This window comes from Eleutherodactylus coqui, chromosome 13 (genome assembly GCF_035609145.1).
Source record: "Eleutherodactylus coqui strain aEleCoq1 chromosome 13, aEleCoq1.hap1, whole genome shotgun sequence".
NCBI classification, from domain to species: domain Eukaryota; kingdom Metazoa; phylum Chordata; class Amphibia; order Anura; family Eleutherodactylidae; genus Eleutherodactylus; species Eleutherodactylus coqui.
The window spans coordinates 128,463,943-128,487,971 of record NC_089849.1 but is presented as its reverse complement, the minus strand read 5'-3'; the positions used below and the strand labels follow the sequence as shown (position 1 = coordinate 128,487,971).

General features: G+C 52.0%; 1 protein-coding gene across 1 annotated transcript in view; it reads left to right on the top strand.

The window, feature by feature from the left end:
- The window catches only part of LOC136588319 (zinc finger protein 665-like), a 31,675-nt gene extending 12,345 nt beyond the window's left edge, over positions 1-19,330 (top strand). Inside the window, exons 5-11 of the mRNA XM_066587432.1 lie at positions 4,979-5,102; positions 5,209-5,294; positions 7,289-7,370; positions 9,269-10,195; positions 13,435-13,535; positions 13,621-13,726; positions 18,293-19,330. Coding sequence (XP_066443529.1) covers positions 4,979-5,102; positions 5,209-5,294; positions 7,289-7,370; positions 9,269-10,195; positions 13,435-13,535; positions 13,621-13,726; positions 18,293-19,296 — 2,430 coding nt within the window. The 3' untranslated portion in view covers positions 19,297-19,330. The remainder of the gene's footprint in view (positions 1-4,978; positions 5,103-5,208; positions 5,295-7,288; positions 7,371-9,268; positions 10,196-13,434; positions 13,536-13,620; positions 13,727-18,292) is intronic.
- Positions 19,331-24,029: the final 4,699 nt, after the last annotated feature.

Sequence of the window (24,029 nt, the reverse complement as noted above, 5' to 3'; positions counted from 1 at the left end):
GACGTTATATAGTAACACAAGGGAGAGGTGAGACCGCCGGGGAGAATGGGGGACGTTATATAGTAACACAAGGGAGAGGTGAGACCGCCGGGGAGGGGGGGTGGACGTTATACAGTAACACAAGGGAGAGGTGAGACCGCCGGGGAGGGGGGGGGGGACGTTATACAGTAACACAAGGGAGAGGTGAGACCGCCGGGGAGGGGGGGGGACGTTATACAGTAACACAAGGGAGAGGTGAGACCGCCGGGGAGGACGTTATACAGTAACACAAGGGAGAGGTGAGACCGCCGGGGAGGGGGGGGACGTTATACAGTAACACAAGGGAGAGGTGAGACCGCCGGGGAGGGTGGGGGACGTTATACAGTAACACATGGGAGAGGTAAGACCGCCGGGCAGGATGGGGGACGTTATACAGTAACACAAGGGAGAAGTGAGACCACCGGGGAGGATGGGGGACGTTATACAGTAACACAAGGGAGAGGTGAGACCGCCAGGGCTGGGGGACGTTATACAGTAACAAGGGAGAGGTGAGACCGCCGGGGAGGGTGGGGGACGTTATACAGTAACACATGGGAGAGGTGAGACCGCCGGGGAGGATGGGGGACGTTATATAGTAACACAAGGGAGAGGTGAGACCACCAGGGAGGACGTTATACAGTAACACAAGGGAGAGGTGAGACTGCCGGGGAGGATGGGGGACGTTATACAGTAACACAAGGATGAGGTGAGACTGCCGGGGAGGAGGGGGACGTTATACAGTAACACAGGGGAGAGGTGAGACTGCCGGGGAGGATGGGGGACGTTATACAGTAACACAAGGATGAGGTGAGACTGCCGGGGAGGAGGGGGACGTTATACAGTAACACAGGGGAGAGGTGAGACTGCCGGGGAGGAGGGGGACGTTATACAGTAACACAAGGGAGAGGTGAGACCACCGGGGAGGATGGGGGACGTTATATAGTAACACAAGGGAGAGGTGAGACCGCCGGGGAGGATGGGGGACGTTATACAGTAACACAAGGGAGAGGTGAGCCCGCTGAGGATGGGGGACGTTATATAGTAACACAGGGGAGAGGTGAGCCCGCTGAGGAGGGGGACGTTATATAGTAACACAAGGGAGAGGTGAGACCACCGGGGAGGATGGGGGACGTTATACAGTAACACAAGGGAGAGGTGAGACCACCGGGGAGGATGGGGGACGTTATACAGTAACAAGGGAGAGGTGAGACCGCCGGGGAGGATGGGGGACGTTATATAGTGACACAAGGGAGAGGTGAGACTGCCGGGGAGGGGGACGTTATATAGTAACACAAGGGAGAGGTGAGACCGCCGGGGGGGATGGGGGACGTTATATAGTAACACAAGGGAGAGGTGAGACCGCCGGGGAGGATGGGGGACGTTATACAGTAACACAAGGGAGAGGTGAGACCGCCGGGGCTGGGGGACGTTATACAGTAACAAGGGAGAGGTGAGACCGCCAGGGAGGATGGGGGATGTTATACAGTAACAGAAGGGAGAGGTGAGACCGCCGGGGAGGATGAGGGACGTTATATAGTAACACAAGGGAGAGGTGAGACCGCCGGGGAGGATGGGGGACGTTATATAGTAACACAAGGGAGAGGTGAGACCGCCAGGGGGGAGCGGGGGACGTTATACAGTAACACAAGGAAGAGGTGAGACCGCCGGGGAGGATGAGGGACGTTATATAGTAACACAAGGGAGAGGTGAGACCACCGGGGGGGATGGGGGACGTTATACAGTAACACAAGGGAGAGGTGAGACCACCGGGGAGGATGGGGGACATTATACAGTAACACAAGGGAGAGGTGAGACCACCAGGGAGGTTGGGGGACGTTATATAGTAACACAAGGGAGAGGTGAGACCACCGGGGGGGATGGGGGACGTTATACAGTAACACAAGGGAGAGGTGAGACCACCGGGGAGGATGGGTGATGTTATACAGTAACACAAGGGAGAGGTGAGACCACCAGGGAGGACGTTATACAGTAACACAAGGGAGAGGTGAGACCACCAGGGAGGACGTTATACAGTAACACAGGGGAGAGGTGAGACCACCGGGGAGGATGGGGGACATTATACAGTAACACAGGGGAGAGGTGAGACCACCGGGGAGGATGGGTGATGTTATACAGTAACACAAGGGGGAGGGGGGACCGCCGGGGAGGATGGGGGACGTTATATAGTAACAGAAGGGAGAGGTGAGACCACCGGGGGAGGATGGGGGACGTTATACAGTAACACAAGGGAGAGGTGAGACCGCCGGGGAGGGGGGACGTTATACAGTAACACAAGGGAGAGGTGAGACTGCCGGGGAGGGGGGACGTTATACAGTAACACAAGGGAGAGGTGAGACCACCGGGGAGGATGGGGGATGTTATACAGTAACACAAGGGGGAGGGGGGACCGCCGGGGAGGATGGGGGACGTTATATAGTAACAGAAGGGAGAGGTGAGACCACCGGGGGAATGGGGGACGTTATACAGTAACACAAGGGAGAGGTGAGACCGCCGGGGAGGATGGGGGACGTTATACAGTAATACGGGAGAGGTGAGACCGCCGGGGAGGGGACGTTATACAGTAACACAAGGGAGAGGTAAGACCACCGGGGGCCATGGGGGGACGTTATACAGTAACACAAGGGAGAGGTGAGACCGCCGGGGGGGATGGGGGACGTTATACAGTAACACAAGGGAGAGGTGAGACCGCCGGGGAGGATGGGGGACGTTATATAGTAACACAAGGGAGAGGTGAGACCACCGGGGAGGATGGGGGATGTTATACAGTAACACAAGGGAGAGGTGAGACCACCGGGGAGGATGGGGGACGTTATACAGTAACACAAGGGAGAGGTGAGACCGCCGGGGAGGATGAGGGACGTTATACAGTAACACAAGGGAGAGGTGAGACCGCCGGGGAGGATGGGGGACGTTATACAGTAACACAAGGGAGAGGTGAGACCGCCGGGCAGGATAGGGGATGTTATACAGTAACACAAGGGAGAGGTGAGACCACCGGGGAGGATGGGGGACGTTATATAGTAACACAAGGGAGAGGTGAGACCGCCGGGGAGGATGGGGAACGTTATACGGTAACACAAGGGAGAGGTGAGACCGCCGGGGAGGATGGGGGACGTTATACAGTAACACAAGGGAGAGGTGAGACCGCCGGGGAGGATGGGGGACGCTATATAGTAAGACAAGGGAGAGGTGAGACCGCCGGGGAGGATGGGGGACGTTATACAGTAACACAAGGGAGAGGTGAGACCGCCGGGGGGGATGGGGGACGTTATACAGTAACACAAGGGAGAGGTGAGACCGCCGGGGAGGATGGGGGACGTTATATAGTAACACAAGGGAGAGGTGAGACCGCCGGGGAGAATGGGGGACGTTATACAGTAACACAAGGGAGAGGTGAGACCGCCGGGCAGGATGGGGGACGTTATACAGTAACACAAGGGAGAGGTGAGACCGCCGGGGAGGGTGGGGGACGTTATATAGTAACACAAGGGAGAGGTGAGACCACCGGGGAGGATGGGGGACGTTATACAGTAACACAAGGGAGAGGTGAGACCGCCGGGCAGGATGGGGGACGTTATACAGTAACACAAGGGAGAGGTGAGACCGCCGGGGAGGATGGGGGACGTTATATAGTAACACAAGGGAGAGGTGAGACCGCTGGGGAGGATGGGGGACGTTATACAGTAACACAAGGGAGAGGTGAGACCGCCTGGGGGGATGGGGGACGTTATACAGTAACACAAGGGAGAGGTGAGACCGCCGGGCAGGATGGGGGACGTTATACAGTAACACAAGGGAGAGGTGAGACCGCCGGGGAGGATGGGGGACGTTATACAGTAACACAAGGGAGAGGTGAGACCGCCAGGGGGGATGGGGGACGTTATACAGTAACACAAGGGAGAGGTGAGACCACCGGGGAGGATGGGTGATGTTATACAGTAACACAAGGGGGAGGGGGGACCGCCGGGGAGGATGGGGGACGTTATATAGTAACAGAAGGGAGAGGTGAGACCACCGGGGGAGGATGGGGGACGTTATACAGTAACACAAGGGAGAGGTGAGACCGCCGGGGAGGGGGGACGTTATACAGTAACACAAGGGAGAGGTGAGACCGCCGGGGAGGGGGGACGTTATACAGTAACACAAGGGAGAGGTGAGACCACCGGGGAGGATGGGGGATGTTATACAGTAACACAAGGGGGAGGGGGGACCGCCGGGGAGGATGGGGGACGTTATATAGTAACAGAAGGGAGAGGTGAGACCACCGGGGGAATGGGGGACGTTATACAGTAACACAAGGGAGAGGTGAGACCGCCGGGGAGGATGGGGGACGTTATACAGTAATACGGGAGAGGTGAGACCGCCGGGGAGGGGACGTTATACAGTAACACAAGGGAGAGGTAAGACCACCGGGGGCCATGGGGGGACGTTATACAGTAACACAAGGGAGAGGTGAGACCGCCGGGGGGGATGGGGGACGTTATACAGTAACACAAGGGAGAGGTGAGACCGCCGGGGAGGATGGGGGACGTTATATAGTAACACAAGGGAGAGGTGAGACCGCCGGGGAGGATGGGGGACATTATACAGTAACACAAGGGAGAGGTGAGACCGCCGGGGAGGATGGGGGACATTATACAGTAACACAAGGGAGAGGTGAGACCACCGGGGAGGATGGGGGACATTATACAGTAACACAAGGGAGAGGTGAGACCGCCGGGGAGGAGGGGGATGGGGGACGTTATACAGTAACACAAGGGAGAGGTGAGACCGCCGGGGGGGATGGGGGACATTATACAGTAACACAAGGGAGAGGTGAGACCACCGGGGAGGGTGGGGGACGTTATATAGTAACACAAGGGAGAGGTGAGACCGCCGGGGAGGATGGGGGACATTATACAGTAACACAAGGGCTGATGACTGTATGTTGTGTTGTCAGGTTCCTATAAGGTGTCAGGATGTGGCAGTCTTCTTCTCTATGGAGGAGTGGGAGTACCTGGAAGGACACAAGGGTCTCTACAAGGACGTCATGTTGGAGATTCCCTGTCCCACCACATTACTGGGTAAGAGGAGACTCCCATGAATTGTGGGGTAGACAGTAGTGCTGACTGTGAGGGGGTCCGCTCATCGTCACATATGGAGTGCTGTCTCTATATATGTCTTCTACAGAGGGATCCAGTACTGGAAGTGACCCCACCAGATGCCCCAGCCCTCCGTATGGCGAGGAATATCTGCATGTCATGGAGGACCATCAGGTCTGTATACAGAGGTCTTACCAGGCTCCTTCTAGGCGAGACGGTCTGTATAATACACGCATGGAGCCTGCTGGCCACACCGTTGTCATCCGCAGCGCTGCTCCGCAGTGTGTGCTGCACTTCTGCACGGACCGCTACTGCTTATTCAGACGGCTTTTTAAGACAAACCTAGGAGTGGATTTAGAAACAGTTTCCTCTATCATTCCTCTATCAATCCCTTCACTATCCAGTGCTTTATACGTCCGTGTGGAGGAACACCGGAATACAGGCTGCTGCAGCCAGGGAACAATAGGAGGCTCAACGGGACTAGCGGGGAGAATGGAGTGTGGGGACTTGTTTTTACAAAGAACCTTTATCTGGTAAAACCCCTTTAGTCCCCTTCTGGACCCACAACTTCATAGACTGGTAGAGTTGGAAAGGCTCTCTGGGGTCATCGGGGTCCTCTGAGGTAATCGGGTGTCCTCTGAGGTAATCGGGGTGCTCTGAGGTAATCGGGGTGCTCTGAGGTAATCGGGGTCCTCCGAGGTCATTGGGGTCCTCCGAGGTCATCGGGGTCCTCCGAGGTCATTGGGGTCCTCTGGGGTCATTGGTGTCCTCTGAGGTAATCGGGTGTCCTCTGAGGTAATCGGGTGTCCTCTGAGGTAATCGGGTGTCCTCTGAGGTAATCGGGGTGCTCTGAGGTAATCGGGGTGCTCTGAGGTAATCGGGGTGCTCTGAGGTAATCGGGTGTCCTCTGAGGTCATTGGGGTCCTCTGGGGTAATCGGGTGTCCTCTGAGGTAATCGGGTGTCCTCTGAGGTAATCGGGTGTCCTCTGAGGTAATCGGGTGTCCTCTGAGGTAATCGGGGTGTCCTCTGAGGTAATCGGGGTCCTCCGGGGTCATCGGGGTCCTCCGAGGTCATTGGGGTCCTCTGGGGTCATTGGTGTCCTCTGAGGTAATCGGGTGTCCTCTGAGGTAATCGGGTGTCCTCTGAGGTAATCGGGTGTCCTCCGAGGTAATCGGGTGTCCTCCGAGGTCATCCGGTGTCCTCCGGGGTCATTGGTGTCCTCTGGGGTCATTGGGGTCCTCTGGGGTCATTGGGGTCCTCTGGGGTCATCGCGGTACTCTTAGGTCCTCGGGTCCAACCCCCTGCACAGTGCAGGATCGCTGATCCCAGACAGCTATTTGTCCAGCCTTGGTTTGAACACGCCCATTGCAGGAGAGCTTGTACTGAAGGTGCGGTAATGATGTAAGCGATCACACGATTGTACGTTTCCTTGTGGGATTAATGAATTTTGTAAAACACAAATTAAAAAAAGAAGTGTTTAGAAGCCTAAAAGAATTAAAGGGTAACGGAGCTTTCCTGCACAAGCACTGCTCAGCCGTCCGTAGGATGGAGGGTAACTGCTGGGGGCCACCAGAATGGCGCACTGCGTGTTCCCACAGCGCAGGAAGCAGTGGTGCGCATGTTTGAACAGTCCTCCATCTGCTTGGCGAATGGGCCATAAACCGTGAATGGGTTAGCGGTTACGCCTGTGTCCCGCCGCTTCCTTTATTAGGGGGGGATTGTCAGCAGTACAGTCGGCATGGGAGGAGCGGGTGCTGATGGCCAATCATTCTGTAACCCCCTCGCAATAATCGTAACCTCAAGAACTCCTCTACCAGTGGGGACATATTAGCTGCCCGTGTAATACAGCGTGTCCATATGGTAGCAGCGCTGGCCAGGGGAATGCAAACACCGTGGTGTCCAGTCATACGTTTTCAGGAGGATTCGCAGAGGAACGGCGCTGCAGAGAGGTGTAAGTGCGGGTTGTCCAGTATTTTGGATTAGAAGTATTTGCTAATACAGACATATGTAGGAAGCGGAGCGGTCTTATGTGGCTCCAGCCGTGGCAGCGATGGCAGTACATGGGCAGTGAAGCACACGGTGCTCGGACCCGCGCACACGTACAAGGTTAATAAGTTAGTTTACCTACAAGTAGTCATATGTGACTTATTATTGCTGATACTCCTAGGGTGAACATGTGAAGAATGTAAAAGCGGAAGCTCCAGAGGAAGCAGACGGTCAGCGGTCGCACCATGCGGACGTCCCTGAAGGTAGCGGGCAGCGTTTGATTTATGCATCTATTATGTAAGGACTTGACCAGAATGTCAGATTTGTATCGTCTCCTTAGAATGTGCCAACAGTGAGTTCTCCCAGGTATGGAGGTGGCAGTGCCCGTTGGCGTGGCGCCTTTACTCTGCGGTGACCATTCCTTATCTTGATCAGTGAGGGTCCTGCGGTTGGACTGTAGTCCACATGTCTGTTCACACGGCGCTTTGAACACAGTCTGTTTTGAGAAGGTGTGCCCATCTCAGGAATGCTATGTCAGTGTGTTAGAAGTCACAGAACCATGCCCTCGCCCATAAGATGTCTATTTCCTGAATGCTCCCTTCTCCAGACACTGCAGCTATTGATTCCTCTGGTTGTTTACTGCTCGTTGCCATGGCAACCAACCGACTCTTCTATGGAAGGAAATAGAGCACAGCGATGGCTGGAGGCCGGGCTGCAGGCTAGTGCTCATGCCCTCCTGAGATCCCCACCATCAGACGGATGTAGATTGGTTGGTCACAGGGAGGTGTGTCCCCTGTTTGTCCAATCAGCCCTGTTGTGAGTGTATTTAACCCATGTGGCGCTGTGGGTCATTCTGTAGTCTGGCTGCTGGTGTGGGGATGTGTGCAGCTCTGTCTGGGTCTAGTCTGGTGTGAGTCTGGCTCTACGTTGTGTCAGATGGGGGCAGTCTGCTGGTGTTTGAGTCTAAACTCCATGTTCTGTTTGTGGTGTTTATGTCCCTCCATTCGTAGGTGTGTGGACACCTGACTCCCCTCCGTCTGTTGGCGTGCGGACGCCTGGTCAGAATGAATCCCCCTTCCGTCTGTTGGTGTGCGGACGCCTGGTCAGAATGAATCCCCCTTCCGTCTGTTGGTGTGCGGACGCCTGGTCAGAATGAATCCCCCTTCCGTCTGTTGGTGTGCGGACGCCTGGTCAGAATGAATCCCCCTTCCGTCTGTTGCAGTGCAGACGCCTGGTCAGAATGAATCCCCCTTCTGTCTGTTGGTGTGCGGACGCCTGGTCAGAATGAATCCCCCTTCCGTCTGTTGGTGTGCCGATGCCTGGTCAGAATGAATCCCCCTTCCGTCTGTTGGTGTGCGGACGCCTGGTCAGAATGAATCCCCCTTCCGTCTGTTGGTGTGCGGACGCCTGGTCAGAATGAATCCCCCTTCCGTCTGTCTGTTGTGCGGACGCCTGGTCAGAATGAATCCCTCTTCTGTCTGTTGCTGTGCGGACGCCTGGTCAGAATGAATCCCTCTTCTGTCTGTTGCTATGCGGACGCCTGGTCAGAATGAATCCCCCTTCCGTCTGTTGGTGTGCGGACGCCTGGTCAGAATGAATCCCCCTTCCGTCTGTTGGTGTGCGGACGCCTGGTCAGAATGAATCCCTCTTCTGTCTGTTGCTATGCGGACGCCTGGTCAGAATGAATCCCTCTTCTGTCTGTTGGTGTGCGGACGCCTGGTCAGAATGAATCCCCCTTCCGTCTGTTGGTGTGCGGACGCCGGACTCCATGTCTTGCTGTGTGTTGAGTACCTCTGTGGCTTATTTTACATCTGCCTAGTTCTGGCCTCTGTTTTTTGGACTTTCCACCTAGGGAGTGACTAGGCCCTTTGGTACGAGATGCAGGACCGGTCTTGTCGGGGCGATCGCCCTCTTGTAGGCTGGGTCCACTCACCCAAATGTTGCTCAGGATAACTTTCCTCTTATGTTTGCTGTGGCCTTCTTGGAGCGTCATGTCTTGGTGTGAGCCCTCTCCTAGTTGGTTCTTGCAGGCAATGTAACACCGATGTTTTGACCACCTTTGGCCTGAGGAGTATGGCCGTCTGTACAGTAATATCAAGTCATAGAAGCTAATGGATACATATATTGTATTGAAGTCGGAATGTTTTCTTCTTTCCGGCAGGGGAACACATTAGTCCGACTGTCTCCGAGAGCCACCTTGTTTGGTCTCCTGACAGTGAAACCCAACACAACGTCATTGTCCCTTCTAGTGAAAGTCTTACTCCTCAAGCTATATCCCCAGCTCCTCACAAGGGGGATGAGGTACCCGATTCCTCGGATCACATGGGACACTTTCCGGAAGCTTCATATATCATGACCAACAATGTATCCTCAGTGGTGTTCACAGACAGTCTATCATTGGAGCTCTCTAGCAACTTGCAGTGTTCTTCCGACCTGTCAAGTACTTATTCAGAAAGTAGAGGACACCGAGAGGGGAGAAGGTTCACATGTGCCGCTTGTGGAAAATGCTTCACACAGAAATCAAATCTCATCGTACATCAGAGAATTCACACAAGAGAGAAGCCCTTCTCATGCTTGGAATGTGGGAAGAGTTTTAGTCACAAGTCAAATCTTGTTCAACATCGGAGAATTCACACAGGACAGAAACCACATATGTGCTCCGAGTGCGGTAAATGCTTTATTAAGAAGCCAGACCTTGTGAAGCACCAGAGAGCGCACGGCATGGTGCGGCCGTTTCCATGTTCGGAGTGTGGGAAATGCTTCACACTCAAATCGGACATGGTCAGACATCAGAGAAACCACACGGGGCAGAGACCGTTCTCTTGCTCCGCGTGTGGGAAATGCTTTTCGTTGAAGTCGGACCTTGGCAGACATGAGAGGATCCACTCCGGCCACAAGCCCTTCTCCTGTTCTTACTGCGGAAAGTGCTTCACCCTCAAATCCAATCTTCATACGCATCAGAGAATCCACACAGGGGAGAAGCCCTATTCATGTCCTCAGTGTGCGAAATGCTTTACTCACAAGTCCAACCTTGTCCAACATCAGAGAATCCACGTAGGAGAAAGTCCTGGAACCTTCCCCCAATACGGTAAGTGTCCTTCATCCGTATCGGAGGAGTTCCCTTCAGTATGTCATCATTCCGGATCTCGCTATCCGCACATATATACCCGGATGTGTCGTGTACACGTATAGTAGAGTATATACTGGATGTGTCGTGTACACGTATAGTAGAGTATATACCGGATGTGTCGTGTACACGTATAGTAGAGTATATACCGGATGTGTCGTGTACACGTATAGTAGAGTATATACCGGATGTGTCGTGTACACGTATAGTAGAGTATATACCGGATGGGTCGTCTACACGTATAGTAGAGTATATACCGGATGTGTCGTGTACACGTATAGTGCAGTATATACCCGGATGTGTCGTGTACACGTATAGTAGAGTATATACCGGATGTGTCGTGTACACGTATAGTAGAGTATATACCGGATGTGTCGTGTACACGTATAGTAGAGTATATACCGGATGTGTCGTGTACACGTATAGTAGAGTATATACCGGATGTGTCGTGTACACGTATAGTAGAGTATATACCGGATGTGTCGTGTACACGTATAGTAGAGTATATACCGGATGTGTCGTGTACACGTATAGTAGAGTATATACCGGATGGGTCGTGTACACGTATAGTGGAGTATATACCGGATGGGTCGTGTACACGTATAGTAGAGTATATACCGGATGTGTCGTGTACACGTATAGTGGAGTATATACCGGATGTGTCGTGTACACGTATAGTGGAGTATATACCGGATGTGTCGTGTACACGTATAGTGGAGTATATACCGGATGTGTCGTGTACACGTATAGTAGAGTATATACCGGATGTGTCGTGTACACGTATAGTAGAGTATATACCGGATGTGTCGTGTACACGTATAATAGAGTATATACCGGATGTGTCGTGTACACGTATAGTAGAGTATATACCGGATGTGTCGTGTACACGTATAGTAGAGTATATATGTGTTGTGTACACGTATAGTAGAGTATATACCGGATGTGTCGTGTACACGTATAGTAGAGTATATACCGGATGTGTCGTGTACACGTATAGTAGAGTATATATGTGTTGTGTACACGTATAGTAGAGTATATACCGGATGTGTCGTGTACACGTATAGTAGAGTATATACCGGATGTGTCGTGTACACGTATAGTAGAGTATATATGTGTTGTGTACACGTATAGTAGAGTATATACCGGATGTGTCGTGTACACGTATAGTAGAGTATATACCGGATGTGTCGTGTACACGTATAGTAGAGTATATACCGGATGTGTCGTGTACACGTATAGTAGAGTATACATGTGTCGTGTACACGTATAGTAGAGTATACATGTGTCGTGTACACGTATAGTAGAGTATACATGTGTCGTGTACACGTATAGTAGAGTATACATGTGTCGTGTACACGTATAGTAGAGTATATATGTGTCGTGTACACGTATAGTAGAGTATACATGTGTCGTGTACACGTATAGTAGAGTATACATGTGTCGTGTACACGTATAGTAGAGTATACATGTGTCGTGTACACGTATAGTAGAGTATATATGTGTCGTGTACACGTATAGTAGAGTATATATGTGTCGTGTACACGTATAGTAGAGTATATATGTGTCGTGTACACGTATAGTAGAGTATATATGTGTCGTGTACACGTATAGTAGAGTATATATGTGTCGTGTACACGTATAGTAGAGTATATATGTGTCGTGTACACGTATAGTAGAGTAGGTTAAGGGGTTTCACTTTGTACCTCACACATGAAATGAATGGCACTGCAATATATGCAGGTTCGTTGGGTAAGATGTGAGGTAAGCTTATGTTATATATGGAATAAGCTTACCTCCCTGAGCAGTGAGGCTGCATATTGACGCATTATGATTAACCCCTTAACGCTCCAGGACGTACAGTTATGTCCTGTAGCTTAATGCCTCATGTCCACGGGGAAAATCAGGCCCGCTACGGAGTCTCCATGGAGAATCCATAGCGGGTCCCTCCCGCCCCGCGGACATGTGGCATTAAAATCAGAATAAACTCACCTGCTCCGGGCGATGCGGATCTTCCTTTCTTCGCGGCCGGATCTTTTTTCTTCGGCCCGGCGGATGTGCTCGGCACGTCGGCTGCATGCTGCGCGCATGCGCCAGGCACATCCGCCGGGCCGAAGAAAGAAGATCCGGCCGCGAAGGAAGGAAGACCTGCATCGCCCGGAGCAGGTGAGTTTAATTCAGGCGCGGGTCTCCCGCGGATCCGGACGGCTTCCATAGGCTTCAATAGAAGCCTGCGGGAGCCCCGCACCTAAATGGAGCATGTCCGGATTTTTTCCTGCACGTGGGACCCGCGCCTTCAGGGAAGAATGACATCCGCAGATATTTAACTACCTGCGGGAGTCTAATGCATCCCTATGGGGCACGGATCCACGGGCGGGAGAAACGCTGCGGATTTAAATAGTTAATTTGCCCGTGGACATGAGGCCGTAGGGTGTATAGATCCCGCTCCATACAATACAGGTGCCGGCTGTTTCTTACAGCCCACACCCGCCCGCAACAGCTCTGATAAGCCGCACCGCTCATTGGAGCTGTCAACCCTTTTAATGCCTCGGTGTTCAGGGGTCCCGCACTGTCCCCTGCAATAAGATTGCGGGTTGCTGTGCGGTTGTCGTGGCAGCCGGGGGCCTTCTGAAAGGCCCCAGAGCTGTCATTACAGAGTGCCTGTCAGATGGCGGCTTCTCTTTCCACGGACTCCATGTATTACAGATTGCAGTCAGCAGCCGGTGGCGCCCTCTAGAGGTTTCCGTTGTTGTTTGGGCTCCTACTATGGATGACTTACCAGGATGATCCGCATTGTGATCACTACAACCTGGGTGGCATTTGGGCGATCTGCTTGTGAGCCACATTGAGCGCTCTGAGATCGCAGGGCTACACTGTGGCCAGTCGCTGCACACCAGACCCCGGAGGGCCCGGCCGAGGTCCAGGACGTCTTTTGGGCCGCTTTTATTAAATGCGGTCCGGTACAATAAAGCCAAACGTGGCAACTTGAAAGAGGCGGCTGTTCTGAAAGGTGGCACTTACACTTCATTGTAACGGACCGCCTTTAATACAAGCAGCCGGAAGGAGTCCTGGACCTCCGCCTGACCGCCCTCAGTCATTACGATAAAATGTAGCACTGAACGCTCCTCATTGTCACTGCGCACAAGAGGTGGGCGGGGCCTAGGAGGGCGCCGGACGCCATTAACGTGTGTCTGCTTATACAGACAGAACCAAGAAAGGAAACCCATCGGAGAGAAGTCCCAGCGCCCCGCCAGACCTCCAGGACTCTTCGGAGGAGAGCCGCACTGCCCCGCAGGACGATCAGGTAGGAGGACCGGGCGGATATGTACTCTACCCTCTATAGCGGCACTGCGCCATTCTCACACACGTTGTTATATGTGTGCGCTTAGGATGAAAGCTTCCTCAATATTAAAGTGGAAGACCTGGATGATGAAATAGACACATTCCTGATGGATGATCATCACTTCATGGGGACGGAACACCCCGGTGACAGAGGTGAGTGACACCCGCCGGACCTCCCGCGCTTCACGTCTTTAGGGGACATGAGGTTGTCATGGAGATCCGGCGGGTTCTGTGGAGGCGCAGATCTGTTGGAGGTCTCCAGACCGCCCCCTTCACAGCCCGCGCCACCGTAGGAAAGCGGAAATCCTCAAGTCTGCTACTCAGGGCTCATGGCCACAGGCGGTTGTCCACCGCGCACTAGATGCGTGCTACATGAACGCGTCATACGTGGTGAGCAGAGGCAATGAAAGTCAATGGCCTGCCATTCTACGGACGCTGCGTTTACATGCACAAGAGACATAAATGGCAGCATGCTCTGTCTGCGTGTGATACGGCGCCCTTCTATGTCCCTACGCAGGCACTGCAAGAGGGTGCTGTTTCCATACGTATCCATGCTGCGCGTGTCTGTGATGGCAGATTCCCGCGCCATTTTACACATACGCTAGTGGCCGGCTTCACACGGGCGTAAGCGGATTTAGTGCACATTGTGGATTGATGTTGTGTCCTGGCACACCCCTGCGTGTATTTTACGCACGCGCATGCGCTGCGGACATGTGAGCGCACTAAAGATCATGCAGGCGTGCCACTGTGGACTCCAATGGGCGAGTACGCTTAAATCGTTTAATAGGTGCTTTTTTTCGTGTCAATACGTACAAGTCCAGAACTGCGGGAACGAAATGCATCGACAGAAGGCGCTCATTTCTCAGAGGAGCTAGCATGGCCTTATAAGTCTACTTACTCGTCTCTTAGGTGTCCCCACACCCCTCTGGGTGCTCTCCTTGGGAAGAGGCTATACCATCCCCCGATCCACTCACCCCCTACGTGTCCCCACACCCCTCTGGGTGCTCTCCTTGGGGAGAGACTATACCATCCCCCGATCCACTCACCCCCTACGTGTCCCCACACCCCTCTGGGTGCTCTCCTTGGGGAGAGACTATACCATCCCTCGATCCACTCACCCCATACGTGTCCCCACACCCCTCTGGGTGCTCTCCTTGGGGAGAGACTATACCATCCCCCGATCCACTCACCCCATACGTGTCCCCACACCCCTCTGGGTGCTCTCCTTGGGGAGAGACTATACCATCCCCCGATCCACTCACCCCATACGTGTCCCCACACCCCTCTGGGTGCTCTCCTTGGGGAGAGACTATACCATCCCTCGATCCACTCACCCCATACGTGTCCCCACACCCCTCTGGGTGCTCTCCTTGGGGAGAGACTATACCATCCCTCGATCCACTCACCCCCTACGTGTCCCCACACCCCTCTGGGTGCTCTCCTTGGGAAGAGACTATACCATCCCCCGATCCACTCACCCCCTACGTGTCCCCACACCCCTCTGGGTGCTCTCCTTGGGGAGAGACTATACCATCCCCCGATCCACTCACCCCCTACGTGTCCCCACACCCCTCTGGGTGCTCTCCTTGGGGAGAGACTATACCATCCCTCGATCCACTCACCCCATACGTGTCCCCACACCCCTCTGGGTGCTCTCCTTGGGGATAGACTATACCATCCCCCGATCCACTCACCCCATACGTGTCCCCACACCCCTCTGGGTGCTCTCCTTGGGGAGAGACTATACCATCCCCCGATCCACTCACCCCATACGTGTCCCCACACCCCTCTGGGTGCTCTCCTTGGGGAGAGACTATACCATCCCTCGATCCACTCACCCCCTACGTGTCCCCACACCCCTCTGGGTGCTCTCCTTGGGAAGAGACTATACCATCCCCCGATCCACTCACCCCCTACGTGTCCCCACACCCCTCTGGGTGCTCTCCTTGGGAAGAGACTATACCATCCCCCGATCCACTCACCCCCTACGTGTCCCCACACCCCTCTGGGTGCTCTCCTTGGGGAGAGACTATACCATCCCTCGATCCACTCACCCCATACGTGTCCCCACACCCCTCTGGGTGCTCTCCTTGGGGATAGACTATACCATCCCCCGATCCACTCACCCCATACGTGTCCCCACACCCCTCTGGGTGCTCTCCTTGGGGAGAGACTATACCATCCCCCGATCCACTCACCCCATACGTGTCCCCACACCCCTCTGGGTGCTCTCCTTGGGGAGAGACTATACCATCCCTCGATCCACTCACCCCCTACGTGTCCCCACACCCCTCTGGGTGCTCTCCTTGGGAAGAGACTATACCATCCCCCGATCCACTCACCCCCTACGTGTCCCCACACCCCTCTGGGTGCTCTCCTTGGGAAGAGACTATACCATCCCCCGATCCACTCACCCCCTACGTGTCCCCACACCCCTCTGGGTGCTCTCCTTGGGAAGAGACTATACCATCCCCCGATCCACTCACCCCCTACGTGTCCCCACACCCCTCTGGGTGCTCTCCTTGGGAAGAGACTATACCATCCCCTGATCCACTCACCCCCTACGTGTCCCCACACCCCTCTGGGTGCTCTCCTTGGGAAGAGACTATACCATCCCCCGATCCACTCACCCCCCTACGTGTCCCCACACCCCTCTGGGTGCTCTCCTTGGGAAGAGACTATACCATCCCCCGATCCACTCACCCCATATGTGTCCCCACACCCCTCTGGGTGCTCTCCTTGGGGAGAGACTATACCATCCCCCGATCCACTCACCCCCTACGTGTCCCCACACCCCTCTGGGTGCTCTCCTTGGGAAGAGACTATACCATCCCCTGATCCACTCACCCCCTACGTGTCCCCACACCCCTCTGGGTGCTCTCCTTGGGAAGACACCGCTTCTGACCCTTGTGATCCACAAACGTGCCCATAAATCGCCCCCTCAGTTTTACACGTGTGACTTTCCTCTCCCGGCGCCGCTGCAGGATACGGTCGCCGCACTCTTTCTGTGAGTCCGTAGAAATCTTAGCCGTTGTTTCCAATAATAATGGCGACTCGCTTGCGTCTTCATGCGACTTTCATGCAAGTGGGATGCGATTTTCAAATTTTCCTATGGATAATACATGCGATTTTCACACTTGAATCTCGGTTCTGAGACGCCATTTTCTTGCAAATCGCAACATATTTGCCGTGAACATCACAACTTTACGGGATATGGGTGTGAGCGCCCCCGCGTAGCGTGGCGGCACCGAAGACCAGGCCTATGACTTGGCACGGGATGTGAGCGCCTGTTATTAAAGGGAACGACTCATATATTTCATTTTTATTTTTGAAGCCTTTCTCGGGCCGTTACCGTGGAGACACTTCCTTCCGGTATGATCCGTGTGTTCTAGGAGTTGCAGGGGATGCAATGATATTTTTATGCAGCTTGTGGATGGAGCTTTGGGGATTTCATCTGCACTGCTGGCACCGTAAGATTACACCCCCCCCTCCCCCCACTACATGTCAAGATTACCCCCCCCCCCCCCCCCCCGCTAGAAGTAATGATTCCCCTCCCACTACATGTGAAGATTTCCTCCCCCTCCCACGCTACATGTGAAGATTTCCCCCCCGGCTACATGTGAAGATTCCCCCCCCCCCCCCCGCTACATGTGAAGATTCCTCCCCCCCCCCCCCCCCCCGCTACATGTGAAGATTCCCCCCCCCCCCCTCGCTACATGTGAAGATTCCCCCCCCCCCCCCCGCTACATGTGAAGATTACACGCGACGATTCCTCCCCGCCGCACGCGACGATTCCTCCCCGCCGCACGCGACGATTCCTCCCCGCCGCACGCGACGATTCCTCCCCGCCGCACGCGACGATTCCTCCCCGCCGCACGCGACGATTCCTCCCCTGCTATATGTGCTCCTTGTTGGAGCCTTGCACCCATCCTGCTCCGAGTGACCAGTTGTGGCGAGATTACTACTCCCATCAAGCGGGAAGAGACCATTAAGAAACACATGTCTGCATATGGTGGGAATATCACGGGTGGGACGAACCCTGATCTGGTTACTCCTAGACTCTTCTAACTCGTTCAGTAATGTCCAGTCGTCCTGTGCCTCCGATACATCAGCATATCTACTGGGGCAGGAACGGTACAGCTACTGCTTAGGGAGACACCTAGAAGGTGGGAGGGGACTTATGCAAATGAGAAGATGGAACAATACCCCTGCAGCACCACCCATTGGAAGGCAGCATTCCTGCAAGTCAATGTTAGAAATGTTGTAATCATGACCTGGGAATTGTGAGCAAAAAACAGAAACCATCCACAGACTGTTTCTAGGGCATTGCCCCTTTCTGGCTTCGTTAGTGAGAGGCCTGTATCTCCCAGAGGAGCCTCATAAACCTCCTCACAGACGTTCTCCCCCTAAGAAGAAGCTATACCCCTCCTGACCCGCGTCATAAGCCTCTCACTAGCCAAGCTTTTAAAATGCAGCATTGCTCTGGGTGTGGCTTTTGTTCTTTGTTCAAATGCAAAAATGTGTGCCCCCCCCCCCCCTAAAGAGCCATTGAAAAGTCCTTGTAGAAAAATGTGACATTCATGGCATCTTTTTAGAACCCTTAAACTTCCAGCGGCATTAAGAATACGGCATTAGGGCCAACAGAAGCCTTTGGCGGGTTTGTGTCTGAGATTCTATACAGACTGGTGAGTGAATCGTTACTTATTTTCTCTCTAACAGGAGAACCTTTCGAATGTAACATCTCAAGAAGCCACCATGCATCATCTCCAGACAAGGAGACGGAAGGCCAAGTCAGGGGACAAGTTCTTCCAAGAGAAACTGCAGTCCTTACAAATAAAGATCTGACCCCAAATACCCCAGCAGTGCTTTATGGGGGGGATCTATCTGCGGACCCCCCTGAGGACCGGGAAGCTTCTCCTGACACTTCATATATTAGCACACAAAACCCCATTACCTCAAATATACCCCCAGACCTTTACAGTGGAAGCCTACCATGTGAGCCGCCGGATCGTTCCTTAGACGAGTCCCATGTTTCTATACGAAGTGCAGATCCTACGGGGGGTAAAATATTTCCATGTCTAGAAAGTGAAAACCAGTTTACAAGGAGATCCAATCTAATTGTTCACCAGCGCATCTATACAGGTGAGCAGCCATTGGTGTGTTCAGAGCGTGGGGCGTGCTTTGGTCACAAGCAGCACCTTGTCGAGCATCATAACCTTCACACGGACCAGAAACCACATCCATGTCCAGAGTGTGGGAAATGCTTCACACTAAAATCGGACATGGTCAGACATCAGCGAATTCACACGGGGCAGAGACCGTTCTCTTGCTCCGCGTGTGGGAAATGCTTTTCGTTGAAGTCGGACCTTGGCAGACATGAGAGGATCCACTCCGGCCACAAGCCCTTCTCCTGTTCTTACTGCGGAAAGTGCTTCACCCTCAAATCCAATCTTCATACGCATCAGAGAATCCACACAGGGGAGAAGCCCTATTCATGTCCTCAGTGTGCTAAATGCTTTACTCACAAGTCCAACCTTGTCCAACATCAGAGAATCCACGTAGGAGAAAGGCTTTATCCGTGCGACCAATGTGGGAAATGTTATAATCAGAAATCGCTCCTTACCCATCAGCTGAGTCACGTGGAGGAGAGGCCCCCGCTACTGTATCCCGATTATAAAAAGTATTTTCTACAGCGCTCAGATTACGCTTTTATGGAAAACTAACCCGATAACCTATTAAATATCACTTCTTTCTCGACTTCTTCTGTTTTCTGCCGACAATATTTTTCCGAACGCATAAAAACAATTCTTAATTTCATTGAATATTTAAAGCAGCCCTCCGACCCTGGACAAACAAAGATGGCCGCCTCAGCTTCTCTGGCTACCTGATACACACTGTGTATTACCATGCATCATTAGTCTAAGAAATTACAGGCTGCTTTGATCGGCCAGTGCAGACCACATGAGCAGTGCCAGCTAATCAGAGCAGCATGTAGGGTCTTAGACTACCAATACATACTACTGCCCACTGTGCATCAGGTAGGCTGCATAGAATGGCAGAGATGGAAGGGTCATCAGGATGTCTGTCCGGCCTCTGAAGACTTCCATTGAAGGAGAGCTCCCCACCTCCTGTGGTAACCTGTTCCACTCATTGATCACCCTCACTGTCTAATATGTAATCTGTGTCTCCTCCCTTCCAGTTTCATCCCATTGCTTCTAGTCTTTCCTTGTGCAGATGAGAATAGGGCTGATCCCTCTGCACTGTGACAGCCCTTCAGATATTTGTAGACCGCTATTAAGTCTCCTCTCAGCCTTCTCTTCTGCTAAACATTCCCAGATCCTTTAACTGTTCCTCATAGGACATGATTTGCAGACCGCTCCCCATCTTGGTAACTCTTCTCTGAACTTGCTCCAGTTTGTCTATGTCTGTTATAAAGTGGGGTGCCCAGAACTGGACCCAGTATTCCAGATGAGGTCTGACTAAGGAGGAGTAGAGGGGATAATGACCTCACGTGATCCAGACTCTATGCTTCTCCTAATACATCCCAGAATTGGGTTTGCCTTTTTGGCTGCTGCATCACATTGCTGACTCATGTTCAGTCTATGATCTATTAGTATACCCAAGTCTTTTTCCCATCTGCTGCTGCTTAGCCCAATTCCTCCCATTCTGTATGTGCTTTCTTCATTTTTCTTGCCCAGATGTAGGACTTGGCATTTCTCCTTGGTAAATACTATTCTGTTAGTCGCCGACCACTTTTCAAGCTTTTCTAGATCTTTTTGAATACTCTCTCACTTCCCTAGTGTTAGCTATCCCTCCTAGCTTTGTGTCGTCGGCAAATTTGATCAGTTTCCCATAATTCCCTCCTCCAGATCATTTATAACAATAAGCCTAGGACAGAGTTTTGCGCACACAAAAAGTACAGTAAAAAACACAGGCGTGATCAAAAACCCAATGCGCAAATACACACGTAAAAGCACATACACCCGTGTGAATCCCATCTTATCCACACGGTTATATTTGCGCTGCGCATTCCACAGATAACGTTTGTGTGTATAATAGGCAGTGAATGGAACTCAATGATTCCAATGCATTCGTTCACATTTCGTTCGCACAGAAATAGCACATATTAAACTAATTGTGGTGCCCATCTGCGGAGGAGTTGGTGACCGGGTCGGCGGTGGCAATGAATCCACTGCTTCCCTCCCAACCATGGCAGCTACCCACAAGTAAATAAAAATGGGAAAAAGTCAAAGTTCATCATGCGAGCCTGAACACAGATCAAAATCTGCTTCAGGCGAAAGGAAAACAAAAAAGGCTAAAATAAAATGTGGGTTGTAGTCCTTACCCCCGGAGAGTGATGTGGTACCTGTGTGCAGATGGTGTCGTGGTGAGAAGGAGCTCCAGAAGACAGGGTAACCGTAAAACAAATACACTTTTCAGTTGCAGCACACAATACAACGGGCCTTGTGGCACTTCCTGCAGTGGAGTAGATCCAAGCAGCACAGCGGTTCCGTCTGCCCAGAGAAAGGAGCCCACAAGCCACATTGGCACCTCTCCACAACCTCCAAGTACGGGCCAGTCCTCTGTGTGGGCTCTTACTTCTGTTTCAGTTTTCCTTTACTCTATTTCTTCTTCCTATTGTAAGGCTTGAGGGACAGTTAGGAGGGAAAGCCTCATAGGATCTGGGAGCTTTATATACATGATGGATGGATGATATGTCACCCTCTATGGAGCCTCATAGGATCTGGGAGCTTTATGTACATGATGGGTGGATGATATGTCACCTTCTATGGAGCCTCATGGGATCTGGGAGCTTTATGTACATGATGGATGGATGATGTGTCACCTTCTATGAAGCTTTATGTACATGATGGATGGATGATATGTCACCTTCTATGGAGCCATATGGGATCTGGGAGCTTTATGTACATGATGGATGGATGGATGGATGATATGTCACTCTCTATGGAGCCTCATGGGATCTGGGAGCTTTATGTACATGATAGATGGATGGATGATATGTCACTCTCTATGGAGCCTCATGGGATCGGGGAGCTTTATGTACATGATGGATGGATGATATGTCACTCTCTATGGAGCCTCATGGGATATGGGAGCTTTATGTACATGATGGATGGATGATATGTCACCCTCTATGGAGCCTCATGGGATCTGGGAGCTTTATGTACATGATGGATGGATGATATATCACTCTCTATGGAGCCTCCTGGGATCTGGGAGCTTTATGTACATGATGGATGGATGGATGATATGTCACCCTCAATGGAGCCTCATGGGATCTGGGAGCTTTATGTACATGATGGATGGATGATATGTCACCTTCTATGGAGTCTCGTGGGATCTGGGAGCTTTATGTACATGATGGATGGATGATATGTCACCCTCTATGGAGCCTCATGGGATCTGGGAGCTTTATGTACATGATAGACGGATGGATGATATGTCACTCTCTATGGAGCCTCATGGGATCGGGGAGCTTTATGTACATGATGGATGGATGATATGTCACTCTCTATGGAGCCTCATGGGATATGGGAGCTTTATGTACATGATGGATGGATGATATGTCACCCTCTATGGAGCCTCATGGGATCTGGGAGCTTTATGTACATGATAGATGGATGGATGATATGTCACTCTCTATGGAGCCTCATGGGATCGGGGAGCTTTATGTACATGATGGATGGATGATATGCCACTCTCTATGGAGCCTCATGGGATCTGGGAGCTTTATGTACATGATGGATGGATGATATATCACTCTCTATGGAGCCTCCTGGGATCTGGGAGCTTTATGTACATGATGGATGGATGGATGATATGTCACCCTCAATGGAGCCTCATGGGATCTGGGAGCTTTATGTACATGATGGATGGATGATATGTCACCTTCTATGGAGTCTCGTGGGATCTGGGAGCTTTATGTACATGATGGATGGATGATATGTCACCTTCTATGGAGCTTTATGTACATGATGGATGGATGGATGATATGTCACTCTCTATGGAGCCTCATGGGATCTGGGAGCTTTATGTACATAATGGATGGATGATATGTCACCCTCTATGGAGCCTCATGGGATCTGGGAGCTTTATGTACATGATAGATGGATGGATGATATGTCACTCTCTATGGAGCCTCATGGGATCGGGGAGCTTTAAGTACATGATGGATGGATGATATGTCACTCTCTATGGAGCCTCATGGGATATGGGAGCTTTATGTACATGATGGATGGATGATATGTCACCCTCTATGGAGCCTCATGGGATCTGGGAGCTTTATGTACATGATGGATGGATGATATATCACTCTCTATGGAGCCTCCTGGGATCTGGGAGCTTTATGTACATGATGGATGGATGGATGATATGTCACCCTCAATGGAGCCTCATGGGATCTGGGAGCTTTATGTACATGATGGATGGATGATATGTCACCTTCTATGGAGTCTCGTGGGATCTGGGAGCTTTATGTACATGATGGATGGATGATATGTCACCTTCTATGGAGCTTTATGTACATGATGGATGGATGATATGTCACTCTCTATGGAGCCTCATGGGATCTGGGAGCTTTATGTACATGATGGATGGATGATATGTCACCCTCTATGGAGCCTCATGGGATCTGGGAGCTTTATGTACATGATGGATGTATGGATGATATGTCACTCTCTATGGAGCCTCATGGGATCGGGGAGCTTTATGTACATGATGAATGGATGATTTTTCACCTTCTATAGAGCCTCATGGGATCTGGGAGCTTTATGTACATGATGGATGGATGATATGTCACCTTCTATGGAGTCTCGTGGGATCTGGGAGCTTTATGTACATGATGGATGGATGATATGTCACCTTCTATGGAGCCTCCTGGGATCTGGGAGCTTTATGTACATGATGGATGGATGATATGTCACCATCTATGGAGCCTCATGGGATATGGGAGCTTTATGTACATGATGGATGGATGATATGTCACCCTCTATGGAGCCTCATGGGATCTGGGAGCTTTATGTACATGATGGATGGATGATATGTCACCCTCTATGGAGCCTCATGGGATCTGTTAGCTTTATGTACATGATGGATGGATGATATGTCACCCTCTATGGAGCCTCATGGGATCTGTTAGCTTTATGTACATGATGGATGGATGATATGTCACCTTCTTTGGAGCCTCCTGGGATCTGGGAGCTTTATGTACATGATGGATGGATGAGTTTTCACCTTCTATGGAGCCTCATGGGATCTGGGAGCTTTATGTACATGATGGATGGATGATATGTCACCCTCTATGGAGCCTCATGGGATCTGGGAGCTTTATGTACATGATGGATGGATGGATGATATGTCACTCTCTATGGAGCCTCATGGGATCTGGGAGCTTTATGTACATGATGGATGGATGATATGTCACTGTATGGAGCCT